General features: G+C 35.0%; 1 protein-coding gene across 1 annotated transcript in view; it reads right to left on the bottom strand.

The window, feature by feature from the left end:
* Positions 1-27,946, bottom strand: part of LOC118186863 (disintegrin and metalloproteinase domain-containing protein 10-like) — a 218,651-nt gene that overhangs the window by 138,291 nt on the left and 52,414 nt on the right. The window contains exon 2 of the mRNA XM_085815947.1: positions 12,442-12,577. Coding sequence (XP_085672073.1) covers positions 12,442-12,577 — 136 coding nt within the window. The remainder of the gene's footprint in view (positions 1-12,441; positions 12,578-27,946) is intronic.

Below are 27,946 nucleotides of genomic sequence, written 5' to 3'. Positions count from 1 at the left end.
GGCTGGCAACAATCAGTAGTTACTCCGCATCAACTTTTTGCTACTGATTTGTTTTGCTTAAATTAACTTGAGCTTTGTTAGCCGTAATTGCTTGTTGAAAGACAGAAGTCTGAGCGAAAGTTTAGTGGGGGCGTACTATTACTTTGTATCTAATATTTTAATTTCACTGGAACATTTGTTTTAAGTTATTGAATAGCTTGTATAGCTGTCAGACTGACAATTTAATAAAAAAAAAGTATTATTTTTTACTATTCTAGGCAGAGCTTAATTAACTATTAAGCAAAATAAGCACATGTGTAGGGCATCAAGGTAAGGAGGCGCCAAAAAAGATAATTAGGGACTCAAGGAAAGTGAGCGCCATGAAAAATTTCCATTGCCAGTTTTACCACGAAATGGTGCAGCTAAAACAAGGCCGAAAGAATGGGAGAAAAGTAGGCGTAAATATGTGTGGATGCACCACAATTTTTTAAATGCTTCAGACATATAAAAGTCTATCTGGCTCTGGATCTAGAAGTTGATAGTTAAAGGAGAGTGGAATCATACAAACTTTTTAACAATGCCTTAGTAGCTCATTTATTTTCTATGTTATTCAAACCTGTTATTTCAAAACTGAAAATAGCGAAATTCTGTTGTAAATCAAACACGATGTTTTAAGTTTTATCATAAAACTCTAGCACTGTTTTTAAATTTTCAAACTTTGAAGCTTAAGCATACGAAAATTTATGTGATAAATGTACACTGCCGGAGGAAAAAAAAAAAAAAGAAAGAAAGACAGTTCAATATACCCCTTTCTACTCGGCCGATTGACAAAATGATATGCCAATTTTTTCCCATATTTCCATTCTACGACTCAAATTGTGCCTCAATATTAAATTTTGTAAAATTTGGTGCGAAATTTAAGCAGAAATTAAAAAATTTATCTTGGCACATTTTTTTCAGTTTGTGCCAAGAAAGTATCTTGGCAAAGTTCTTAATTTATAGCAATCTATTTCCCCCCCTTTTTTTTTCATTTTAAACAAGTGAAAAAAAAGTAATCGTTCATACTTTCAAATAAATTTAACAAAGTGCGTAAACCACATTTGGCGCTATTATCGTTTATAACGAATATGCCAAATTTCACAACGCGCCAAAATTTAAATTCACGTAAGTCTTAGGAAATTTTGAATATAAAACTAATTTTTTGCAGGTATGCTAAGAAATACATCTACTTTAAGATGATGGCAAAAATTTTATAGGCGATAATTCAAAATTTTTTCTGAAAAATTTATAAAAATTATTGAAAAATACAAATTATAAAAAATGTGAGAATTATATTTGGATTCAGTCTAAATTTCGAATTCTGGAAGAACGAATCAAGTAAATTTAATAAAAAAAGAGATAATAAATGTGTATCAAATTCAATTAACATTCAGGAGCTAAACTTCTGAGAGCTAATTTTTTAAACACTACTCGTGCGATTTTTACAAAACTTGGAAGGGCAGAATTTGAATCGTAGAATCGAAATAAGGGAAAAAATTAGCATTTCATTTCAGAAAAAGTCCGATTTTGTGTTAAGATACGTATATTAGAACAATACTGTATATATATATATATATAAAATACATATTCTAACTCACGCTTTCGAGACACGAAGAACGCGAGTTGATTTTCTTCAATCGCCCAGTAGAAAAAGAAATAAAAACTTCTTCTTCTTCTTTTTTTTTTTTTTTTTTTTTTTTTTTAAAGCAGTGTACATGGTTTTAAACATGATTCCAAGTACACGCCCCAGGTAGCAGGGCCAGTACCCAACAAAGGCAGGCTGAGGCAGTTAGTTTAGATTTATCTGAAAGACGTAATAAAGTGGAAATATTTTGTAATAAGCACCCATAGAAACGCAGAACGTGATGCAACAAGCTTATAGGGACCAAGGAAGAGACGAGGAGAAATTGCAGCAGTCTGAAAGGATGTGACAGATACATTGAGAAGCAGTTCAGAAAAGGCTTCTAATGTTTGTTTTCGAAACTGCCGGAAAGACTGACAGCTATACGTAGACAGAAGCGATAATTTTGAGAGAACCAAGAACCATTAGTCTATGAACAGAATTTACTGGTTTTTACAACATTAGTCCTTGAGATTTTCTGACTTTTCATTTGTCATTTCTGACTTTTCATTTGTTTGAATTTTCATTTGGTAATAATTATCTTAAAATGATAATTACGGTAAGTTCAGACTGAACATATAATCATGAATTAAAATAGGGTATGTTCAAATAAAAGAGCGGCATAGCATGTAGGGTGTTCAACAAAGGTGCCGTCGTTATTTTCTTAAATATCAATATTTCTAATCATAAAATCCTTTAAAATAAGGTAGAAATTTTTATAATAATTTCAATACTGTGGTAGGAAGTTTGTGTAAAAATAAATAAAAATTAAGCGTAACATGTTAACAGATTCTTACAGAGCTAAAATTCCGGTTAGTAAAATTAATTGCGCTTTAATGTGTTTAAAAACAATATGCCTATAACTTTACGTGCAAGGGAGAGGTAAACATTCATTATAATTACATTAGCATGATACGGTAAACTAACTATGTCTCAGCCCTCGAAGCTTCGAGAAAGAGCTTAATACGGCCCACAGACTGAAAAGTCTGGAGACCTCTGATGTAATTGGATCATCTTCCTAAGACATTACTTCTGAAAGGAAATGGACATCTCTAAGGTACCACTCCAACATATAAGGCCACTATCAAATGGAGTCATTTCAGAAAACAACATTTTACTTCATTAAAGTAAAATACAAAACACCTTTTCTAGTACAAATTAAGCAATGGGATAATTGAATGGAAATTTCTAAATACACAACCCATTATTACTTCAAACGAAATAAAAAATGAAATTAATTTTTAGCTACGCAGACTTTAAAATTAACCACTTACATTATTTCTGTTTTAAATGTCTGAAATTAAGTAAAGAAATTAATTTGTCTCAGCACAAAACAAAACGCATAGCTTATTTTTATCCCAACATAATAAAACTGACATTATTTTTAACTGATGTAAAATAATAAAATCAACAACATAACACAATCATCGTCGTTGCATCGAAACATAATTATTAAATTAAAAACATGTTTACAAATTAAAATCAAATTTTATTTTATTCAGCCAAGAGAGCAAAAACGATTTGGAAAATTAAACTTCTGGACATCTGGAATTCGGATAACTGAAATTTTACAGTGTTTCAATCTTCGAAGGAGAGCTTAGAAACAGTAAGAATTTACATAAAATATTCACGAAGTTTAAAATTACGTTGAATAGGACAATTTCGACTTACTTCTACACCAGGTAATCCAATACGCACGGAAAACTGCCAATCATGACTGTTACTATGGCAACGGACAATATAATAGCTAACATCAGCGTAAAATAAATGTGTTAGCACATTTATCTTCATTAAATGCAGCAATTACCCTCATACACTTAACTGAAAGTTTTAAAAGCTCAAACAGACAGTCGACCGAATTCGCTTAAAAAATAATATCCTATTCGCAAGTCAAACTTATAAACTTACTTTAAAACTGCTTGACTTTAAATTTTACATTGCCCGATTGTTTACATTTTCAGAATTAGTGAGGAAAATCCACTATTATTAGCATGCACTCAGAAAATTTACAACGATCAGGAAGAGAATTTCCGTACTTATCCAGATGTATAACAACATGAACAACTACAATTGGATTTAAAAAAATAAATAAACGCAACAAATACATTTTTATTGAAATAGTAAAATTTTAAACTCAAATCTAATTTTGAGAAATCCGAAAATCAGTAGCAAAAAAAAATTGTTTTAAGGGTCTATGATAAACCAAAAATTGAAAGAGCACATGCGTCTATCCTACTTATTCAATAGCTCAGCTAGCTCTTCAGCGGTAAAAGTGGCTAACACTGATAGTTCGCCGGGCTCGAGTCCCGGCGAAAGGGCTGGTTGGATGGGCGTTTTCGTACCCCCCCCAAAAAAAAAACGACGCACCGAGAAGATATAAAGCAAATTGGACACAAATTGATATGCATACACGTTTCGACGGAAAATGCAAAATTTTATATTTTGGCTGCCAATGAGTGAACGATTGTCGTTACAGCGCATCTGATCTGCGCAACTGGCAGGATATTTAAGAGGAGAAATTACGATTCCAGGTCATAAATTCTTCACGAATTTCATTCCGTGTAGTACGCATACAGGTCGTCTACAGATGTCTCGCATACAGGTGCGCGAACGATATGCGAAGATGTCAGAATTTGTAAGAGGTCGTGTAGTTGGGTCAAAGAAGGTGGTTGGTCTTATCGGCGAATAGCTCGACATTTGAGCAGGGAGAGATGCCACTATTAGAAGATGTTGGCAGGAATGGGTGAACCATGGCCGCACACAGCGTCAAGAAGTTAGCGGTAGGCCTACAGAAACGATAGAACTTGAAGACCGAGCAATCGTCAGAGCGGCAATCACAGCCCCAGATGCATCACTATCATCGATTGTACGTGCAACTAGTGCTTCAGTGACCGCAAGGACCATTCATAGACTGCTCACAGAAAGGGGGCTGGCGCCCCTTGCGCCGACTACCATTGACCTCTGTACAACGTCAAGCCCGTTTGCAATGATGTCGGGCTCATTCGCACTGGAATGTCAATGACTGGAGTAGAAGAGTCTTCAATAATGAGTCCCGCTTTGAACTGAGCCCCGATGACCAGCGAAGGCGAGTATGAAGACGCCCCGGACAGCAGACAGGCCGGCAATGCCCGCCTCCACACTGCACATGTTTCTACTACTTGTCGAACATTACCTTGGCCAGCAAGGTCGCCGGATATCTCTCCTATTGAGCAGGTTTGGAGCATTATGGGCAGGGCCCACCAACCAGCCCGTATGTTGACGATCTTACGCGCCAGTTGGACACAATTTGGTACGATATCCCTTAGGAGGACATCTGCAACCACTATCAATCGATGCCAAGCCAAATAACTGCTTGCATAAGGGCCAGAGGTGGACAAACGCGTTACTGACTTTTTCGCTTTGTGAAGCTCTATCACATTAATAAATCATCCAATTTTTCTCAAACTGTAATCATTTGTTTTTCTGTACATGTATATCATTTCTACCGATTTTCGTCCCATTCGGACAACTTCTTCTTGGTGCGTCTTTTTTTTTTTTTTTTCTGGTCTAAGAGTGTTTTGTTTTGTTAGGGCGTAGCCCGGTCCACTTTGCAAAACAAAGTTTGCCCCATGACCATATGCAGGCTAATTCAACAGCTAAGGAATGTTAGAAACTGGTAGAAATCAGGATTCAGGCCTTTCAGATTATTTAAGTTATAAGGCATTTCTCCCGCCTTCTAAGCCAGCCTTCGTGGTGTTAGTGGTCAGCTCGCTTAGCGCGTAATTGAGAGGTTCGCGGTGCGATTCCTGGCGAAGGCGTTGCTAATTTTTCCTCTTGCCTGCTTCCAAAAATACCTAATGTCTCTACAATGGCGCCCAAACTAAAAGGGTGTTGGATGATGATTCTCCTCACCCAGGATTTGGCGATTGGGTCCCCTAAAAAAAAACCCAGTCGCCCTTTAAAAGAGGGAGTATATAAGGCATTTCTCCCGCCGTCTTAGCGAGCCTTCGTGGTGTAGTGGTCAGCATGCTCAGCGCGTAATTGAGAGTCCGCGGTTCGATTCCCGGCGAAGGCATTGCTAATTTTTCATCTTGCCTGCTTCCAAAAATACCTAATATCTCTAAAAAAGGCCAAAAATACCTAATGAGGTTTGATTCATTTACAGCAAATATTATAAAGTACTTTATAGTATTTACTGTAAATGAATCAAACTTCACTTTAAAATAATACGTAGTATGAAGAAGTGCATTGAAAGACTGTAATATTAAAGAATTGAAAAATAAAGGTCATTTATATTTTTACTTCCATCTCAATTTCATAACGAGATGGCTTAAAATTAGAAGACTGACAATATTTCAATTGAAAAACTATTAATTTGAGATGAAATAGCCAATTAATTACATCAAACCAGTTTTAAATATAATCACGAATTTGACAAACAAAAGTTTAAAATTGTTATAAACTCGATCTGCATTTTAAAAATTTTAAATAAGTTTATAACAGTGCAAATTAATTTTAAAATACAAGAACACATTTTAATCAATTAAAATAGCGACTGAAATCTTTTACATGAATTACAGATCTCGGGGGTATTATAAGTATTCAAATTCATCCGGTTTTTTACACAAAACGACTACTTAATATAATAGTATGCTTTTCAACAAAAATTCAGCAGAACAAATATTAGAAATAGTCTTTGAAAACCATAAATCCAGCTCCATACTTATAAACCTTTTCCTCAATATATTTTTCATATTTCTACCATGCCTCCAGCTGTAAAGTCATCTATCAAATTAACTAAGGAATGACTTTCTGCTGAACACTGCAATCAATTTTCGATTCAGAAATTCCCATCAAGTCTATTTATTTCTGCGACTTGACAGGAATCAATTCCTTTTCTCGGGGTTCGGTGAGAATTCCCGCATATTTTAGTCAAGAGTGACAAACAAATGAATAAATAAAAATGGAAGGCGAATCATTTTATTGGATTGCAACAGGGAAGTTAAGAGAAATTACGGGATGGTGTCTCCTTAACAAATTTTGATTATAATGAAAATGCGAATGGAAGTTATCATTGTTATGAATGCACAGACAGCTACGACATGCCGAAATATACTTTTTGGAATATTTAAATCAGACATAGCTCAGCTAAAACTTTTCAAAACTGAACAGATTTTGAAGATGAATTCTTGCCTTCATTTTTGCCATGAAATTGTAAAATTATGACTTGATGACAAGGTTTGGTTTGTTATTTGTGATAATGAAGTATTAGTGTACATACTAAATACATTAACGGATTCTTGGCAGAAAATCGATTATGTCGTATTTTGACAGTATAGACAACTGCAGTAACATAAAATGATAAGATAGTATGTACACAACAGTAAAAGCGGGGCTCACCAGTGGCGAAATCGATAAGATTACAGAACACTGGTAGCTCCATTTAGATTAAAAGACGGGCGGACTTGCTGGATGCATGGGTATTTTCATAGTTCCCCTCATGTATAAAGTAAATATAAACCAGTTTCTCTTAGAAAGGTCATCTGCGAAGGCCTTCCTCCTCAATTTAGGGAGATAGTCTTCGCGCGCTGTGTCATATACATAAAATAAAATAAAAACAGTCGTTATATCGCTAATGGCTAAGAGATTTAAACTGCAGAATACTGATGGTCTGCCGAAGTTTCGGTTTGTTACAGTCGAATGAACCTTCAAGCACGGTAATAGTTATGCTCTCGTTGAAAGTCCTAATACAATGACTCTATTGAGGTGATGGCCTTCTTCATATGCTCACAAGTAACGTATATACGAGGCACTTTAGAAAGTCGTTCAAAAGGGCATTCTTTCGGATCTGTGGTAACTGCACTTCATTCAAAAAGGATTTAATTTTACAATAAATTTGTCTACATTTTATTACAGGATTAAAAATTAATCTTCATCCATTCGCAGTTTTAAGCCCTCACCTGAGAGTTAAGACTCAGGTGCTAAACACACATGGTAATAGGCGCTTGGGCCGAAGCCGCATCCTATATGTAATGCGTGAAGAAAAAGCATATCTTTCCTGCCATAACGTAGTGGGATGTTGAGTGAGAATTAAAAATTCTTGATGCGTGAGGATGAGTTTTCGCATAAACAAACGAAGCTATTCCGAAGTAAGAAGTCAGTTGGCTGCTGATGATCTAAAAGAGAAAGAATTATTTTGTAGGGAGACTGAGAGTTTTGCTGCTACGCACTATCTGCATCGCTATTGGTCCGTCTTGGATCGCATGCAAAACTTCACTTAATTTTCAGATTTTGCAAATTGGATGAGTAGCATTGATGCCTGGAAGCCAGTTTGAAGTTTTTCTTATGAAATTTTATTTAATTTTTCTTATGAAGGAGATGATAGAGGCCAGGAACGCATTAATTTTTTCGTCTTTAACACTTTACCGACCGCTAGCGGTTCAACAGCATATGCACGTCCGACCGGTGGCTCAGCCGCAGATTCTTCATGTTCTAATTCTGTCAGGACAATCTGATAAATCGTCTAAATAAAACTTTCCAGTACCATTTTTTTCGCTCATCGTGAACGGTAATTTTTTTTTAAAAACGGTGTGAAAATGTGGGAGTTTACGAAGCTCAATACTAATAATAAAATGCAGATGATATAGCAAATGGCAATTGTTTATCGCCATGGCTACCGATTGATAGGCTATTTTTAGGTAGCCCCAAGAAAAAAGCGATTAATAGGCTATTGGTCGATAGGCGTTGGCGAAAAAAAAAGCCGATTAATAGGCGATCGGGTGGTAGATGTTGGCGATAAAAAGCCGATTAATAGGCTACCGGTCGGTAAATGTGCTAAGCCAGGCTACTGCTTCGTTTATGTCTTCAGGTTGGGGGGGGGTAATTTTTCCTTTAAGTTTTTCGTTGTACGTGACTTAAGGTATGTTTTTCTGAACTGGTTTGAGAGCTATTTTTGTGCTGGGGAAATTTTCTTCTGTTAAATTCAGGGGCTTTAGGTTGGGGTCGGAAATTTTTTTTCTCGAATTTTTTCTTATATTCACTACACCCTCTGTGGCTGTTAACGTGGTTTTGCCTACAAAAAATACATTTCGGTTTATCTTCCGGTTTCATAGTGCACTGATTGCTACGGTGTTGATTCCCACATTTCACGCATCTCACGGGGTTCTTGCAACAGAACTGGGAATGGACAAACTGTTGACAGCAAAACCATTGAACTGGTCTTCTTCTCGAGAATGAATTTTTCAATTACCACGTTCAAACTAAACATGTTGTTTAGTTGATGTATCATGTTTTCTTCGTTGTTTTTCTTCAGTTCAAGCAGGAGCATTGACAATTTAGTAACTTGTCCTTTCTGGTGAATTGCTTGACTTTCGTGATGGGATACTTCATACGTTCAAGGTCTTGGTAGATAGCTTCTTCCATTACAGAGGCGGGGAGGTTCTTTAGTATAACTCGTAACGGATTTTCACAATCATATTGATATGAGTGAAATGGTATTTTCTTATCCAGCAAGAGCATTTTACTATAACTGTTCAGGTTTTTCGTAAAGACAAAAATAGATTTCGCTCTCATCTGGCTTTCGTGGGGCTCAGAACAGTACTTCTTGAACATTTCGTCTAACATCATCCAATCGCTTTCTTCATGACAGAATACAATGGGCGGGGGAGGGGTTTCTGCATTGGCACCCCCTTCAGGATTCTGTTCAGTAATTTTTCGAAGTAGCTGGAAACGGTTTTCTCGAGGGATTACCATCGGTTCAATGTTTTCCTGAATTTGAGCAGTTTTCTTAGGTATGGTCCACTCTCCTTCCGTATCGGGATTACTGGTAGCTTGGTCCGTACGTTGCTTAATAAGATATTCAGCAGTTTCCGTAGCGAAGTTCATCGCGATTGCTTCTTTTTCTTCAGGGGTCTTCGCAGCCGCTATTCTTTTAGTGAGTTCTATGTGTCTCATCGCATAATCAGCTCCACGTTCCTTGATAAATCTACGTAATTCCGATTCTCGAATTTTTTTAGCATCTTTCGCCTCATTCTCAGATATTGTTTTCTTATTTTTTCCTTTGCCTTTTTTTCTGGAGTCGGGGATCTTTCAGAAATTCATCTCGTTTTGGAAGTAGCTGGAAGTGAAATAGTAGATTGTTCAGAGTCCGAAAATTAACTTATATCCTGATCGGTGTTAAGTGTCCTATAAAAAAACATAATTTTCAGTGACACCCAAAGTACACAAAATGCCTCAGAAACTCAGAAAAAAAGTCACTGACCGCCTACAGGACTAGGTCAGTACAGTACGAAAATAAGCAGAAAACCAAAGTGTGTCCTATTCGCTCGGAGGATTAGCTCGGAATGACCTGACAGTTCAGTGATTTTAACAATGGGCAACTATTATGCCTTAATAAATAGCTACGGATCTACTCCTCAGGCTGCAGTCTATTCCTTACTACTGCGATTTATCACAAACCACTATGATTTATCACTAACCACTATAATTATCACGTTAACTAGCATTTTCACGATTGCGTGTCTCCACAGGGATACCCCTTCATCTTTCACATAACAACCCCAAACAAAGCTAGATATTATATGGCAGAGAGTTCTAACATATTTTTTCACACTAATTAATCCACTTCAAGCCAATGCATAGAATCACTATCATGTGTTCATTCATACTTAAATGATAAGAATATTACTTCCAAAATTAACGGACACACCAGCGGCTGAGCGGCAAAGTCACTGAATATTAGTATTTCGATCAGACTTCAAAATCTGGCAAAAGCGCTGGCTTCATGGGAATTGCCGCATGTGTATAATGTAGACACGCGGTAGTTTTTCTCAGAACAGGACGAATTCTTAACGAAGGCACCCATTCCCTTACGTAGATACCACTCGTGCGGAAATTCCAATAATCCAACCCACTCAAAAATTCAAGAACTCATTAGTAGCCGAATAGATAAGATCGTTAAATAGTAGTATAGTTCGACTCGAGTTCAAATGCCGGCTTCATCGGCGTTGTTGTCGTTTTCCCCATATGAAATGTGAACATATCCCTTTCCGTAGACAGATACCCCTAGGGTACTTTGAAATCGATCAAACAAACAACCCCCCCCCCAAAAAAAAAACCTTTCAAAAATTATGAATAGAATAAGTTACCAATCCTCCAAAAGAAACAATTTTATCTCTTTTTTCATTATCAAAATTCAGTTTATAGTCTTTTCAAAGTTCTTTCACAAGTAGAAAGCAGATATATTAATTGCAAATTCTAAGCAATGATAGCGATGGTAATAAAATAGGCAAGGCATTTATTTTATCGCCAATACGTGAATCCCTAGAACTAAATTTTTGACTTATAATTTTCAAACTTTAAAAAATTGGCTGTGCTATGTCATGGTAGCTTTATTAATGAAGAAAACATTCTTAAAACTTTCAGAGCTTCAAAACACAGAAATTTCCTTGACTGGAACTGAAACAATTAGAGAAATACAGAGAGGGCAGGCATAAAAATAAGTCAAAAACTGAAATAACTGAAACAGACAAAAATTTTGAAAATCAGTTATATTTCTATAACATTCCTAACTCATCTTTTTTCACAACAATTTTATAATTTAAGATATGAAGTGATTTTGTAAAGATTATCTTGAAAAAGATAACATCATCCAGTCTCTCATTTAAGACCTCACGTTCGAATATTTTAGAGATATCAGGTCTTATACAATCTCGCCGATTACCGGCTATTCTACAAATTTATATAAGACTACTTCTCTCCCTCTCCCATATTTTTAATTGTATATAGAAGAGCAGTGTTTATTAAACCTAATATATGGACTATGAATATTTGGCCAGAACTTTTGGAAAAGCTGTAAGTTTCAGAATACACCATTTCTAATCTCTACTACATCAAGAACAGTTTCAGAAATTCAGCCCCAAACACTTGGTTTCAGAGCCCATTTCTACACAGCCACAGCTATCTTGGATTTTATTCGTTAAAATAAAATGATTGTAAAGTCACAGTCTAGACTCTATGGGGCATTCTGATATATTTTTTATGTTTCTAGTTTCCCACTTTTAATATATGTAAAAGCATTATTGCTTCTACGCTGCACGCAGATGCTACGTTTATACCTTCCTGCAAAGACGTTCTGACGTCAAAAAGCAAGTTTATTTTCACCTGAAGATGGAACAGGTAAGCCAATAAAGAAGTCTGCGCTAGAATAAATCGACGCACTCATTCATTTTTTGAACATGACTCACTATTCAGGAAACTATATTCCATTTTATGTAGCTATGCTTCAGATGTGTCAGTGAACACTTCCTGATATTTCAACATACAATTTGACAGCTTGAAAAACTAAAAATTTTAAAAGTCTATTTTATTTTATGAAAATCAATTAATTTTATTAAAAGAATATAAATTCTACATTCTTCATTAATAAAAGTGAATAATAAATGCCAAGACCTGTACTAGTTATATGTGTGACGTGAAAAAGCGGTAATTTCCTTAAAAAGGGCTTCACAATGGCATACCTGTCTTATTAGATAACCCTAACATGCTTTGCCTTAATTAAATACATTATATCATTATAATGGTTACTTTGGTTAAGAAATTCTTTATTCACTTTTCAACAAATATTAAAAAAATCTGAAAGCTAGAGCTGTTACTTAAAGTTAATTTTCGCTGTTTTACACTGCCTATCAAATAATATAAGTAAGATTGCAGGTTCTATTAACTATAAAATAGGATATCATTAACAATTTCTAGCTACAGAGAAACCAGAATAATGCAAAATAACACATGCTTCGTAACAAGAAAATTAAGGTAACAGAACAAACCTCTTAAAAGCTGTGAACTGAAGAGTGAAATATCGGTCCATAGGGGAACGGATGGAACGACGATGTTGGTCTCTGAGGAAGTATTGGTCATAAAATACGGGCTCGAAGTGAAGAATATAATCGTTGAGAACTTGATCTGCAGAAAAAACAGAAAAGAATACACATGTAATATACTGTAACAGAGGGGAAAAAAAAAAAAAAAAAAAAAGAAACCTGAGATAAAACATTTATTTGCGAATACAAATATCAAAGGCAATATACAAAAGAAACATCAGCGCATTTTTAATCAATAATACGTCTCGACTGTTTACAGTACCTAATAAAGAGATAACAAATTGTTTTTAACTACTTGTCATGCCAGACTTAAATATGGGCAAGAACTAAAAAATTAACGACTGAAAACTTTATATTCTAGTTTAATAAGTAAAAGAACAATCTGCAAAAAATATTTAAAAAATATGATTTTTTAAAGTACTATTTGATTTTTATGTTGGTAGATCCAAAGGTTTTCCGACTTACCTATAAAAAATCATTTAATAATAAATTCTTCTTGCAGACATATAATAACAGTACTAAATGAAAAAATCTGAAAGTTTCGTCAATTGTTCTTACTGAATGAAGTAACATGCTGATTTGTTTGAAGTGCCTTAAACTGAGTACTGATTGTAATTAAATTACTAAATCTTAATTTCAAAGAAAAAGTCTTCATTTCAAAGAAATAAAGCAACACTTGGATCATATGTATGGTGATTCTGTCCTTTCTATTCTACTGTGAAAGCACGAGTAAAACAATTGCAAACAGGCCGAGAATCAACAGATGATCATTTGAGGCACATCAGAAAACATCAGAAAATATTGCATATGGGCAGCAAGGAATTACAGAGTGACAGGGGACTAAAAGTCAAAAAGATAGCATCTTCTATATACATTTCTTCAACTGAACAAGTGTGTCTGCGCGAACTGGGTATTTCGACTTTGCACGATTTTTCAGCAATTCGGAAACTGCAACGAGTCATTTGTGAGCGGTTGCTGCAATTTTACAATACAAATTAAAGGCAATTTTTACAATCGATGATGGTAAATGGAATGAAACGATGGTACTGTAATAAGATTTTTCTATTGGAGAGGAAATCAATAGAATGGAGGAAAACAGATGAAGTACAACCAAGCAAGGGTGCAGAAATCATTGAAAAAGATAACGGCCACAATTTTTGGACTGTCAAGAGATCTCCTGATAAGACTTTCGAGGAACACGGTCATTAATAGGAAACATTAGGCTAGCTTTTGCAGAATTTACGCAATAAATAAAACAGAAAAGACATGGAATGTTGAGCCGCGGAGTCTTCATTTTCTCCATGATAATGCTCTTGTGTACTCAACTGTCGCTGCAAAAGAAGCAACAAAAAAAAAAAAAAAAAAAAAAAAAAAAAAAAAAAAAAGTAAAGTTAAGGAGCTTGAACACTTTCCTTACAACTTTGATCTAACTTTAAGTGATTCTCCGTACTGAAATCTGACCTTCGAGAGAAGAGATTAAATAATGATTTGAAAACAGCAGCTATGCAACATTTTTAAGACACATGTTGAGATTAAATTTTCAGGGGCAAGATATGTGAAAAATGTATCGAAACACAGAGAGCCTATATTGAAAGATAAACTATCAAAATTTTAATATTTTTTTAGAAGTACGTCAGGCCAGAAACTTTTGGATGAACCTACATATATTCAAATTACAGATTCCTGCGTCAGGTAGTTTTAAGCTAAATAGTTACGACGAATCTACTAATTGAAGAATATTCAGAAATTCAAGATGCAGAAAATAAAATCATATATTTAAAGCAAATTATTCAAAATAGCAATGCCAATCGGTGGAGGAGTCGGTGAAAAAAATTAGCTATGATACTTTTTCAGCATAAAATAATTCCTGATCAAATAAAATTTAATTATTCAGATCGCCAGTTCTGCATTTTTTGTTAGATGACTCGCGGACGATGCTTGCAGCAGATATTTTCTGCAAGTGAAATAACAACAATATTGTTTTTAACTTTTACGAATACTGAAAACAATAAATTCCGTGCATTGTTTACGAATAAATGAAATGTGTAAGCCATGTAAATATTTTATATAAATTTTAACCATATGGGTTGGAAGTATTCTATATGGGCGATATAGAATCTAGCGGAAGCTGATCTTGGTTGTTAGCATGTGTTCTACCCCCATCGTGAATCCTGAGCACCGCTCTGGGACGATGAAAAGGCTAAATGACCGACGAGTGCGGCCATTCCCGACGAATGCTAGAGAAGGAAATGTTCGGCTGTTTGAATCCCCTGGCGTGATAAGAATTGGTATAAAACAGCATAATTTAAAATCTCGATAGTTAGCTGATATAAAAGAACTTATTCAGGATATAAAAGAATTTATTTAAAAATTCCGCTAATTTTATGCTTACGTCGCAAAGGCTGATTGAAATTCCATTCCATGGTGCACATTTAAATCTCGTGTAAAACTAGGTTGTTTGCATGTGTCCTTTTCCCCCCACAGGGACCAAATTTCAGTTCATTCGTTACGGTGCATCTTAGATAACATCTTGGCTAAGTGAACGATAGGTTCGGCCACTTTCAGATTTTTCAGAAAGCTTTCAGATTTTATATGACGCCCAAAGGAGCATTTTTTTTTTTTTTTTTTTTTTTTTTTTTTTAAAAACATTTTGTGTGCTACATTTATTTATTAAATATCATGTTCTTCGCACTTAAACCATAAAGTTCAATTCAACAGCAGTATCGCAAAATAATTTTCAAATGAGCATATCTTTAGAATTTCCGATTCACAGTGTCGCACGCTGGAGTTAAAAATGTTTTTTTTTCTTCGCACAGTGTTGCCATTGCTCCGTTGAGTTGCTTAATCAAAAACTCATTAAAGTTTTACAAAATATGAAATAAATAATAAAACAAATTCCAAGTTCGGGGTTCCTGATCTCCATATTCTAGTGGAGGACAACTTATTGAAAATTTGATGTCGCTAGGTACCGTTGTTTTCCTGCAGTGCGAGAAACATACATACATTCATGCATATTCTTCATTACTAAATTTCTTTAAATATAATGCGGGGCTCTAATATTTGGTGGCGAAAATCTGAAAAGTGAACCGAAATTTATAATGAACCAACGCAAAATGCCAAAACGAAATTAATAGCCCTCCTGGGCTAACGCCCTCTGGGCTAAAAATGCCTCTTTTGATTTCGAACTGGAGAATTTTCGAAATAACCTGATGAAAGAGATTGTGTTATTATTTTATGATAAAAAAGATGGATCCATATGATATTACTTCTGTCTCTGAAGTTCTTCTCCATCCTCGTTTTTAATCGAGAGTCACCTAGAAGCGCTGAACTGGTGCTACTAACAGCTGAATTGCTCGGTGATTGCATGGAAGTGCTTGTACAATAGAAATTTCAGAATTGAGAAATCTATTTTCAAAAGTGTTAAATTGTTTCAAAAGTGTTAACACGAAAATAAATTTCCTTCTACCGAATTAAGCACATTCTCAAAGAATTATGAGAATAATAATAAAACTTGCGTGCAAAAGAATTCACTCAAAATATTTTAGTAAAAATATTCCAAACACCTAGTTCTCGGAATAAACCATTCTCTAATGATTATTTATTTTATGAAATTCTGGAATTTCAAGAGATGTGTTTTTTTAATTCATTTTCTCTTTCAGGCAGTTTGCGAATTTTTATATCCACTAAAATGAATAAACAGAATTTCCTATATTTTTCTAATTTCATACCTAACAGGCAAAGTTAATGCTAGTATCAATATTTATATTATAAACCTTTTTTTTTTATTTATTATAGGGAAAAGGGGGGGGCGAAAAACTTCCTTTAAAAAATAATTCCTTTTTTTATACAAAGGAATAAAGTACACTGGGGGAAAGAGGCCTTCGAAGCTTACTTAGAAAAAGTTATTGCGCATTCTTGCTTTGTAATATTTTCTGGGGAATGAGTTAGAAGAATCATCTAAAAGCTTTATATGGCCATTTTCAGCTACGTCCGTTCAAAATTCTGTTACGACACTTCAGAATTGAAAACGATGAAACGTGCTTACATACCTAAGTAAAGAATTCGTGCAATATTTCCACATTATGCGTAATCCGCCACCTGCGCATGAAGAATTCAGAGGATGATATCAAACGTGTTCTTGCGATGTTCCTTTTTCCAGATTTATTGCTTTCTATCCAAGCCCACTACTTTGAAAATGACCGCCATTTAAAGCTTCGTGTTAGTCTTTCGCTGAATCTAGTTTTTTGTTAAACGGCTGCACATTTTATAAAAAGCAAGAAAAGGAATTCTTTTTCTCTTGCTTGTTGAGATGGAATACCCTATTTATTATTTCAGCTTTTTGCTTTCGTAATAGCATTCTAGTTATTTCAACACAGTTCAAGGTTATATCATATTACCAGTTTTATACACCATGAAATTGAAAGCAAAGCGATAATTCAACTATTTTAAGTTTTTGGCACATATTACAAGATATTCGTTGCTATTTACAATGCAATAAATGTGAAATATACTACTTAGACGGGGCTTCGACAAAATTTTAGGAATGAGTTATTTTAAGCCAATCGTAGTGAAGCAGCAAAACAATAACTTGCAGTTGTGGTTTCTAAAACATTTCAACTTGCATTAATTAATAGGCATTTACGGGAAGAAATTTGAATGTGATTATTATTTGATTTGAGGCAGCCTACGCCTGTCCGGGTGGATTTAGTAACTGAACAGTTAGTAGCAAGAAAATTTTCTTTGCGCAAGGTGGTAAGCAATTTATTGCAAACAAAACAGTCCGTGTGCACTTTCTAGTTATATACTGTTTCTTAATCGCGCATTAAAGATCACTGAACAGCATTTCAGAAAATTGTAAGAAAGGGACGAATGGAGTTTTATGCGTTGGCTTCTACGAAGCAATCTAGAAATTCTATGACCGCACCAAAATGTAGAAGGATTACGCTCAAAAAGACTAAAACAAAGAAAAAAATTTTTCTTCGTACCTCGTAACGAATTCAGTCCTAAACCTTTGTAGACGCACTGTTTATTCATTACTTTAGTATTCGCAATTCAACCTTTCTGCCTCCCGCCAGCCATCAGTTGCACCAACTACTTCTGTTGTCCATCGAAACTGGGATGGTGCCTTTTGCAGATATACACTGACTACCAATAAGTATTTGGACACCTATGCAAGTGACGATATCTGCGGTCCTAAGGTACATCACGGACTCCGCCGGTATATATCGTTTAGGAAACAGCATCGGCTTTAGTCGCATGCAAGATGCCTCGCAGTTCGGAGCTCTCTGATTTCGAGAAAGGTATAATTATCGGGTATCACAAATGTGGCCGATCCTTAAGGGACATATCTAGCGATCTGAAGTACCCAAAATCGACAGTGGCCTATGTGATTAAGAAGTGAAAGGTGAGCGGTGATTGTCGGAATGTGTCCCGAGTCGGCAGACCAACGAAACTGGGAGTAGAGACCGACGAGTGCTGTCCAGAGAAATTCGGAAGAACCGCACCCTACCGATGGTTCTCATCCGCGAAGAGTTTCAACAGACATCCAGGAGTATTGTTTCAATGAATACCATCCGTAAGGAAGCACATCTGCTTGGTTTTCATGGTCGTGCTGCTGGCCATAAGCCTTTGATCACAAAGTCCAACCGCGCTGCTCGGTTAATGTAGTGCAAAGCACATCGAAATTGGACCGTAGATCAGTGAAAACGGGTTCTTTGGAGTGACGAATCAAGGTTCACCCTTTACCCTTCGGATAGCAGGGTCTGAGTCTGGCGTCTACCTGGAGAACGTCTCCTGCGAGAATGCATTGTGCCAACAGTCAAGTTCGGCGGAGGTGGAATTATGGTCTGGGGGTGTTTTTCCTGGTATGGGTTGGGACCCTTGGTCCCCATTCATGGTAAGCTCAACTCCGATGCCTACTGTACTATTTTGGATGACAATGTGCTTCCTACGTTGTGGCAGTTTTACGGGTTGAACCCCTGTTACTTTCAGGACGACAATGCCAGTTATCATGTTTCGACATTAACCAAGACTTGGTATGGTGCCAATGGAGTTCATCGAATGGACTCGCCTGTCCAATCCAGACTTGAACCCTATCGAGAACCTCTGGGATGAGTTGCATCGCCGAATTCAGGGGTGCACTACCCGTGCAAAATCGGTAAAGGAACTTCTATGTCTTCTCCAAGCCGAGTAGAAGAAAATACCACTAGCTGTCATACAAAGACTTGTGGAAAGTATGCCCCCGAGGGTCCACGCTGTAATTACCTCTCGTGGAGGCTCTACCAACTATTGATTTTGAATAAAGTTAGTTTTTCTTTTCTATCACAGGTGTCCAAATACTTATTGGTAGTCAGTGTATATGTCCGACTAAACATCGGTCAACTTGTGATATAATCCGGTTTGAACGATCTGCTTCCACTTGCTTTGGCCTTCAAACAAATCTACAGCATGTATGTATTGTACGATAAACTATAATTTCAGTTTGCAATAATCTCTAATGTCTTGTTGTTAAATTCGTTATTTCCCTTTCCTATGCAAAAAATTATAAAATTTCTATGAATTTTTTTTTTAAATGCCCTAGAACCCGCTACCTCTCTTTCTGAACCGAACTAAAACTTTCAGTATGTGCTTGCGATTATTGAACAAAGAGCGTTCCTTTTTAAGCCAATTGAGCTAATATATTATTACGAATTTTGTACATATATACATGATTTTTAGTGCAATTATAAGTATTGTATTTTTTTCTGTAACGTAAGAAAAATCTAAAGAGACAAGCTATGCCGGAAAAGTAAGAATATATGGGCAAGTGCATTTAACATTGAGTAAATGGGTATCTCGATAATTTGGCGAGATATCGCCAAGCCGACAACGATTTTAGTAACCTATTTTGTCGCCAACTTTGGCAAGAAATCCCAAAAACTTGGCGACATTTTGGTCCGCTCCCTGTATCACCATAATACGTTTTGTAATTGAATAAATGTAATCCATTACTATATTATTAGCTGCACTCGTAATTCGACCCTCATATTGCTTTCCAGTAATTTTGAGAAGGAGAAAGTAATAGAAATATCTCGGAGGTCGTGTGAAAATTATATATAAGGCAGGACAGGGCATCTGCTCTCAGTTGTTGTTATTGTTATTGCCAGTTCAGCGTGAACTGCGATATCTCCGGGTTAGCTTCCTTTTTCGGTGAGCTTGACATTGCGTGTGTTCAACGTTCCTAGTAGTTTGAAGTGTAACTACAGATTGTACTTTGTGATACAGTGAACACCTGTACGAGTATTTCTGTGGAAAATTCCAGAACACATATGTTTAATCATAATACTATTTCAAAAAATAATTAACTGAAAAATCGATATGATTGCATCTTCATTGCGTGAGACCATCCAGCTGTAATCATCCTCATCATGCTATTGCTGTTGTTACTTACACTTCTGATCTTCAGATATCAACTTATATCAGGTTCATGAATTTTTCATAACCAAGAGAAAGACAGCGTCTGTTGTTGGCCAATACATGATAGGTAATAGTAACATAAATCATTTTACCAGCCGCACGAAAGATATCTTGATGATTAACGAAAGATACCTTGATGATTAACGAAAGCTACCTTGATACAGATGTGATTACACAGGGCTTCTACTGCATACATGAATACTTCCTTGTAATCTGAGGTTAGTCTACAATGAGCATGACAGTAGTAAAAGCTAATAAAGGAATTCTTGCAGCGGGAGGACATAAATCTTTCTATAAGAGTAGAGATGTGGAGTACCCGAGAAGGGATTAACCTCAAAGGGACGGCGTTCACTCCGGCCCGAAACATGTATCCCTTCAGGGGACGGATAAACGACCTCTTCTCTTTGTCAGCTCACTAAGAGATGATATTAATAGAAATTCATTGCGACTCAACTGTAAAGCAAAAATTCAATGAAGTAGGTGTCCTCGAAATTTTATAAATACCTGCATGGTTTAAAAAAAGCTGAAGATTTTGTCCATGATTTCCATGTTTGGTAGTACGTATCAATGTGATTAACTTTCCTCACCTTTAACAGTAAACAAATCCCTAACGAGATCTAAGTTAATAGGCATTCATTTGATTTCCTAAAATCGCTAGAGTAAGCAGCTTGTGTCCAGATCTCTGAAAGTTAGTTGTAGGAAAAATAACGCCAGTTGTCGGGAAAGAAATAATAAGTATTAATAAATACAAGGTCTACTATAGGATTTTCTTATGTTCTGTAACATTGTAGCGCGGCTCACAAAGGCCAAGCGGTAAAGTCACTAAACGTGTTTTGGTATGGCGAGAAAGGGGCACTCGAAATAATCCTTTATTCGTTCAAGAAAGATCACATTACAGACGAGGTGGTGTGATAGTATGGGCTGGAATCGGCATACGGACTTGTATATCATTCGGAATGGCACTTCGACGGTTCAAGGGTATGCAGACGAGATCTTGAAACCCCATGTCGTTCCTTACGCTGCAGTCATTGGTAATTCTTTTCTGTTAATGCATGATAATGCCAAATTTCATACAGCTCGTATTGCGGAGAAATTTCTTGCAGATCCGCATTCTCTCCTGATCTCAATCAGATGGAGCATGTTTGGAGCACACTCGGCCTACGCCTTGCTGCAAGACCAATTCCTTCCGTTACTGTCTAAGAGATCGCACCACTTGGAGATCGCACTTCTTCAAGAGTGAAACAGTATTCCAAGAAGTCTCATCAATAACCTCATTGCATTCATGCCAAATAGGTGTCCGGCAGCTTTAGCAGTTCCGAGGGGGGAGGAACGAAACACCACATTAAACATCCTGTATCATTTCCAAACACTAAGTTTTTTTGTCGTTTACATGTAACCAAATTGTTGACCTGGAGCATCATGTCATGTGCTTTCTGCCATTCCAAGGAATTAAAGTTCCCACACAATTTTTTTTTTTTTTTCTTTTTTTCCTGTATTGCATTTTATTATTCCTGTATTCTCCATTTTATGGTCATGAATGGCTATTGCGCAACGGTTTTTTTCACTTTTTTGCTTGCTCCCCTAATTTTTTCAGCAGTGTATTTTGCAAGCCAAGGATAACTTAACTAGCCAATCTATTTTCAGTCCGCAAAACATATGTTGCGCTTCTGTTACATTTTACCTTTGTATCTATCTTTAAGCCGAAGTACAAATAAAAGTTTTATTTGCTTTTACGCTGGTTATAATCATTTTGTACTATCGAATTCTAATTTAAAGACGAAACAAGAATCTGTCTTTCTCGGAAGTGAACCAATGTTTACAGTAAGTGTAATTATCGTTTACGCACCGACGTCTTCAGTGCACCAAAAATACTCTCATCCCGTCACAATTCCTATATAAGCATAAAATCACTTAATTCTTATTTTACAATTCTTACTTGTATAGCGTTTATCTATTATACAAGAAATCGATAAGATTTCGGTGTTACTGATTAGTTAGCAATTAGTTATTACCCGTATGTTTATAAGGGAACTCTTTTCGGATCATGGAGAATTTAGAAAGCTTCGCATCTATACATATATATTCGAGATGTGCAATGAGTTGGGAGGGGGGCTTCTCGCCCTTTCTCCTGATATTTAAAAGCTACCAGATTAAATAAAATCAGTATGTTATTTATCAAATAAGCCACAAGATAAAACGAAATTTCTTCCAAGATTATTAAAATCGCCAGAGAAAGGTCGAAACTCTTTTTTTCCCCCTCCAATTGCAATAAAATTATTTTATTTATTTTTTATTTTTATTTATTTTTTTATTTTATTTATTTATTTATTATTTATTTTTGCGGCATATGATGTTAAAATAGCGAACACATAACCAATACAAAATAAAATAGTACTAGCTACATCAAAATGCCAAACATGACAGAACTTTAAAATTATATTGATTTTGTATGTTTTACTGGATGCATGTTTAAGTTGTATTAAAGCAGCATGTTTAATTTGTACTTATGTGCGTGTATGTTCTTTGTTTCGTGGCTTTCTTTTTCCCTTTGTCCAGGCATTACGTTAAACCAACTGACCGTGGTTAAATCAATAAGAGTGTAAAAAAGAAAGGTTTCGCACTCAAATAGCAGTTCCAATCAATCTCAGTGGAACCAATGTTTCGAGCTTAATTGCTTTTCCAACTTCTAACGATCTTTTTCTTCAGCTTCATTTTCCATTTATTTGTTGTTCTGGCTTCGAACGAAAGTTTTCACGCACGAGCGACCTTTTGGGAACCAATCAAAAGAGAACAGGGGCCATTTTTTTTTTTTTTTTTTATTTTTTATTTATTTTTATAAAGGATCCGGGAAGAAAAATAATTTCATGAAGATATGAAATTTTTTCTTTTCATCTGTAGTTTTAAATAAAATTAAAGGCTCAGAGCTGATATTAACTGGAATGAAGTACTTATAAGCGGCCCAGTTAATCTACTGACGTTGCTAACGGAATATCTAGACACCTTCAAACAATCTGCTGTTTGTTAATTTGAATACGGAAAAGCACACGAGGATTAACGACATATAAGGTTTCTAAAGAAAGGCGGATTGAACTAACCGAATACTTATCTACTCGTGAAAAGCTACAAATAATCTAGTGGACGATGCAGATTATAAACAAAATTATTCACCATGAGTGTTATGAAGTGTAGCCCTGTACTTCGCTTACGAGTATTTGGGTCTTCTAAGGCCCACCAAGGGTCGAGTGATTAAGATAGCTGAATAATGATATTTCGACCGGGGGCTCTCGAACCACTGCATGGTTGGTTTACGTGGTTCTCGTTAAGTGTAAGTGAATATGAGTCAATTTCCTTAGAAAATCTTCTGGTGGAATTAATGGAAGCAAAATACGTCAGCTATGTTATTTACATCCATAATGTCTTATACTTTTATATTTATTTAATTCACACCATAAAACAGACAGCGATCACTTCCGTAAACTCTCTGCTCGGCCGCTAATTCTCCACACAGAGATTTTTACTTCCTTACACGAAGTAAAGTAAATGCTTTAATATTGCGACAAATTTGGGTTATCATACTATTTCACCGAATACATCCATTTCGCCGTTCTTGAATCCATTTGAACGATGTTTTTTCGTCACATCTGTAAGTACGAATAGAATAAAGGACTATTTTTGCCAAAACGGATTATAAAATGAATGGATTCAGAAGAAATTTTTTTTCTTGACGTCTGTACGTACGTGTATACTCGCATAACTCAAAAACAAGTACTCGTAGAACATTGAAATTTTGTATAAGGATGCCATAACATGTGGTAGTGCACATTCTCTTTTAGTTTCAATTGGACGTATATAAACGTGTGTGTGTGTGTATTCAGTCTGTTACCCGGCTCGGTGAGCTCACTTATTTTATTCATATATGTTGGCAAATTGTACGTTTTTCCCTTTAAAAGTTATTGAATTATATTGTTTTTATGGTCTGGTTAAGGTTTTAATGCCTTTAGTTAATCTGCATGCACTAGTTATAAAATTATCATCAATTAAGTTTATGTAGCAAGTTAAGTCTAACAGGGCGCTATTTGTTTAGATTTAAAACTTTTAGTTGAAAAGTAAATTAAATCAGTTGTTGTACCAACTTTAGAATCTTTTTGTCCAGTAGGATCAAAAGTTAACTTCCAGTTTTGTGCATCGAAGATTTTGTCTTCTTTCACGTTGGTCGAATTTGTTTGTCTTAGAAGTTCTAATTTTAATTATAATTGTTATTTTATCTGCTTTCAACTACATTTGGTATTTTAGGTTTTTCTGTATTTGACAATTTTTAATGAAGATGTTTTGAGATTTTTGTGTGTTTTTGCCTTGTCGCGAATTGTGAACTAAATTGATTGAATGAGAAATATATCTCTAATGAAATTTGAAGAAATATGTTGAAATGGAGTGCAGCAAAAAATGCGTATAATTTAATAAGCCGTACAAGAAAGTCATGTGGTGTCCGCATAAGATATTTTCAAATGATACTTCGGTGCAATAAAAACTGTTGAGTCCATAACTACTAAAATCAAATTCTACAACGATATATCTCTTTGTGAGAAAGGCCCACCAGCGGCCGAGCGGTAAAATCGCTGAACACTGGTCAGGCCTTCACACGGAATACTATTATTTGCATTTTAGAAGCAGACTGTTTCGATGTTGTATAATAATAATAATTATGTTAGACTTTTGCTGATTCTGTGAAAAAAAAATAAAGAGGAATGCCTTAGCCTGGAATCGAACCATGAACCTCTGGAATAAGCGTCCAGCGTGGAGACCACTACACCCCGAAGGCACGCTAAGACGGCGGGAGAAATACTTTATAATCTTACAGATTGATTTAAACACTATTATTACATGCATGATGGACTATATATTTTTATGGTGAAAATATATTTTTTTTTCCTGAATTGTAATAATTTGAATACGTAATCTTTATCAGCCGAGAAATCTTATAAAGCTGAAATATAGGTTGCCTGAACAAGTACATTTATAAATTAATTATTTAAAGAAGAAATATGCTGAGAATTTTATAAATACGATTAGTCATGGAGAAGTAATAAACTAAGGATCTTTATTAGATTGCGCAATAAACTCGAAGAAAATTATGCAACTCAGGAAAATAAGGGAGGAGGAGAGGAAACTCAGGAAACTGCAGATTAGGAAGACTCCCAACAATTATCACGGCGCGTGGTTAACGAGGATGTGTGATTAGTGTCCACAGCTACATAGCAAACTACTCTCAATCTCTACAATGGATATCGGTATTTTAATCGGTAAGCTAAAGAATTAAAAGAAACATGCATATAAATTCTAAAAAGCGAATGAAGAATGGAAGAATTGTATTCTTTACCAAAGTATTTCCCTTACGAAAAGGTGTCACCAAGTTCTAACCCCCCCCCCCAAAAAAAAAAAAACGCTTCTTTAGAATCTTTTAGAATTGTGGTCCAATTTTCTATAAACTAAAGCCAGAGATGAAATAAATAGAATTCTATAAAATTTCTTATATAGCTTCTACATGCAGGTATTCTACAGATTCTATTTGCCTAGGTGCAGAGATTCTATAAAAATATTTTTACAGTTCCCAAAGGTCCCACGTATATACGCCTATTTAATTTGTATAGTATCAGCTATTGTATAGAATTATACTGAAATTATCATGGACCATAATTCTTATGAATTCTAATCACGTTTTCTTAAGTTAGGTTCATTAGGTTTATTTCGGATGTACGAGAGATGAAAAATATGCAACGCCTTCGCCGGGAATCGAACCGCGGACCTCTGGAATACGCGCCCAGCGTGCAGACTACCACACCACGAAGGCATGCAAAGAAGGCGAGAGAAATACCTTACAGTTTAACTTTCTTAAAAGATCGTTTAGCAACTTCTCAATATTAAAATAATTATAGTTTTATTTTTGAATAGAATTTTTTAATCTAAATTTTGAATTCACCAATGACATAGGGAAATAAATCTTTCAGAACAAATATTTTTTTAAAAGTAAAAAAAAATATATCATTTTGATTTAAAACATATTTAAATATAAACGGATTTAAAATAATAATTAAGTTTAATTAAAATTTAATAATTAGCAGCGTAAATTTAATCAATGAACTTTTATAATTTAAATTGATTTTATGCTTTTATAAAGTTTAGTCTTCTTTACTACTATAAACTAAGTTCAAAATCCTAACAGAGCGAATTAGCGCTTCGTCTGAAAGGAATTACAAAGTAAAAAAAAAAAAAAAAAAAAAAAAAAAAAAATATATATATATATATATATATATATATATATATATATATATATAATGTTGTATGAACTTAAATCCATATATAAATATATATAAAATCAGAACTGGAACATAAATGCATGACTTATGCTCACAAATCAGCTGACCACTTGTGACTTGTAAATTAAAGTAACAGTAAATTCAAATTTTAAACTTAGTAGCGATTAAACGCGAAGCTGTCTCAAATTTCTCACCGGTGTAACAATTTAAATGTCGGCAACTATAATGCAAAGGCGAATAATATAATCTTATTTGAGCCCACTAAACCAACTAAGGTGGCCTCGAGAAGCAGAAACACACTCTGTCTTACAATCCGAAAATTCTACCTTAACTGCTCTTGAACTACATGAATTGAATGAACTACATGGACTACTACGCCTTGAACTTGCATTCTGGGAGGGAAACATTAAATTTTTCACTTTGCTTACTATTTTCAAAACGTGTGTACATGGACAATAATAATAATTTCTCAAATGAAAAAAAAATCTAACTTACATTTATTTCCTATCTGAAATCTTAAGTTTGGTACCGTTCAAGACATTTTTATTAGTTACACTTTGTAATTAAAATATACTGACAGCTAAATATTAAATTTTCAGAGTGACATTTATTTAAAATAGTTTTGATTAATCATTAAATAACGTAATTTAATTTAAACTGAAAGAAATTATGAAAAGGTTCTTAACTTTTCACAGGAAAGTTTCCAAGCAGGACAAAACTTGAGAATAAACAATGAAAATTTAGTCTCCTTTTATTTATTAAATTTCTCTTCGACGCATAAATAAAAAAATATATTTTTGTATGTAAGCACTTATAAAATTTCTTTTATTTCTTATTACAGCTTGACGGCGTTTAGATTCTGATAAAGTTTGTAGCCTTGGTTTGCTGGAAAGAAATTACTAGAAATTATCTTTATCACGAATTATAGATGCTCACTGGTCAAGTTTTTTTTGTATTAATTTTCAACTGTGAAAAAAAAACTGCTCATATATAAATGTGTTCCTGAACAAAGACATTAGTCTTAGTGCAAAAATTCTTAATTGAACTTATTTTTTGATAGGTACGAGTAAAACTTAATAAAATCTGTATCTTCAAAGTTTTTAATAAGATTTGTATCATAATGTAAATTAGTTAATTCCATTTATGGATTTTCAGATGAGTTATTCACGTTAGTTTGTAATAGTAATGAAGATAATGTAAACTCGGGCTTCAAATAATTAAAATCTTAAAATTTCTGTAACACTGCATTTGCAACAAATTCAGAGTTGAAATGTGTTCGCGGGTGGTATAAAATTGTTTCGCTGGATGCAATCCAATTTTAGTCCGCTGATCTAATGTTATTTTCTCCCTCCTTTCTGAATGTATTCGCAGTGTAACAGTTAGCACACTCGGCGTGTATTCGAGAGGTCCAGGTTCGAGTCCTGGAGAGGGCATTGCACATTTATCACGTCTCCTGTTTTAAAATATCCTAATACCTTTACAGTAGCACCCAAACTAAAAGGTTTTGGATGATGATTCTTTACTACTAGGATTTGGCGATTATATTAGTCATATTAGGTCTCCTAATCCTTTAAAAGGGGAAGTATATAACGTATTTCTCCCTCCTTCTAGCATGCCTTCGTGGTGTAACGGCAGCACACTCGGGCAGTATTCGAAAGGTCCAGTTTGAGTCACGGTGAGGA

Source organism: Stegodyphus dumicola, chromosome 4 (genome assembly GCF_044657685.1).
Source record: "Stegodyphus dumicola isolate Sdum_Otavi_A_Nest chromosome 4, ASM4465768v1".
Taxonomy (NCBI): Eukaryota; Metazoa; Arthropoda; class Arachnida; order Araneae; family Eresidae; genus Stegodyphus; species Stegodyphus dumicola.
The sequence above is the reverse complement of the archived record's forward strand: the minus strand, read 5'-3'. Positions and strand labels throughout refer to the sequence as shown.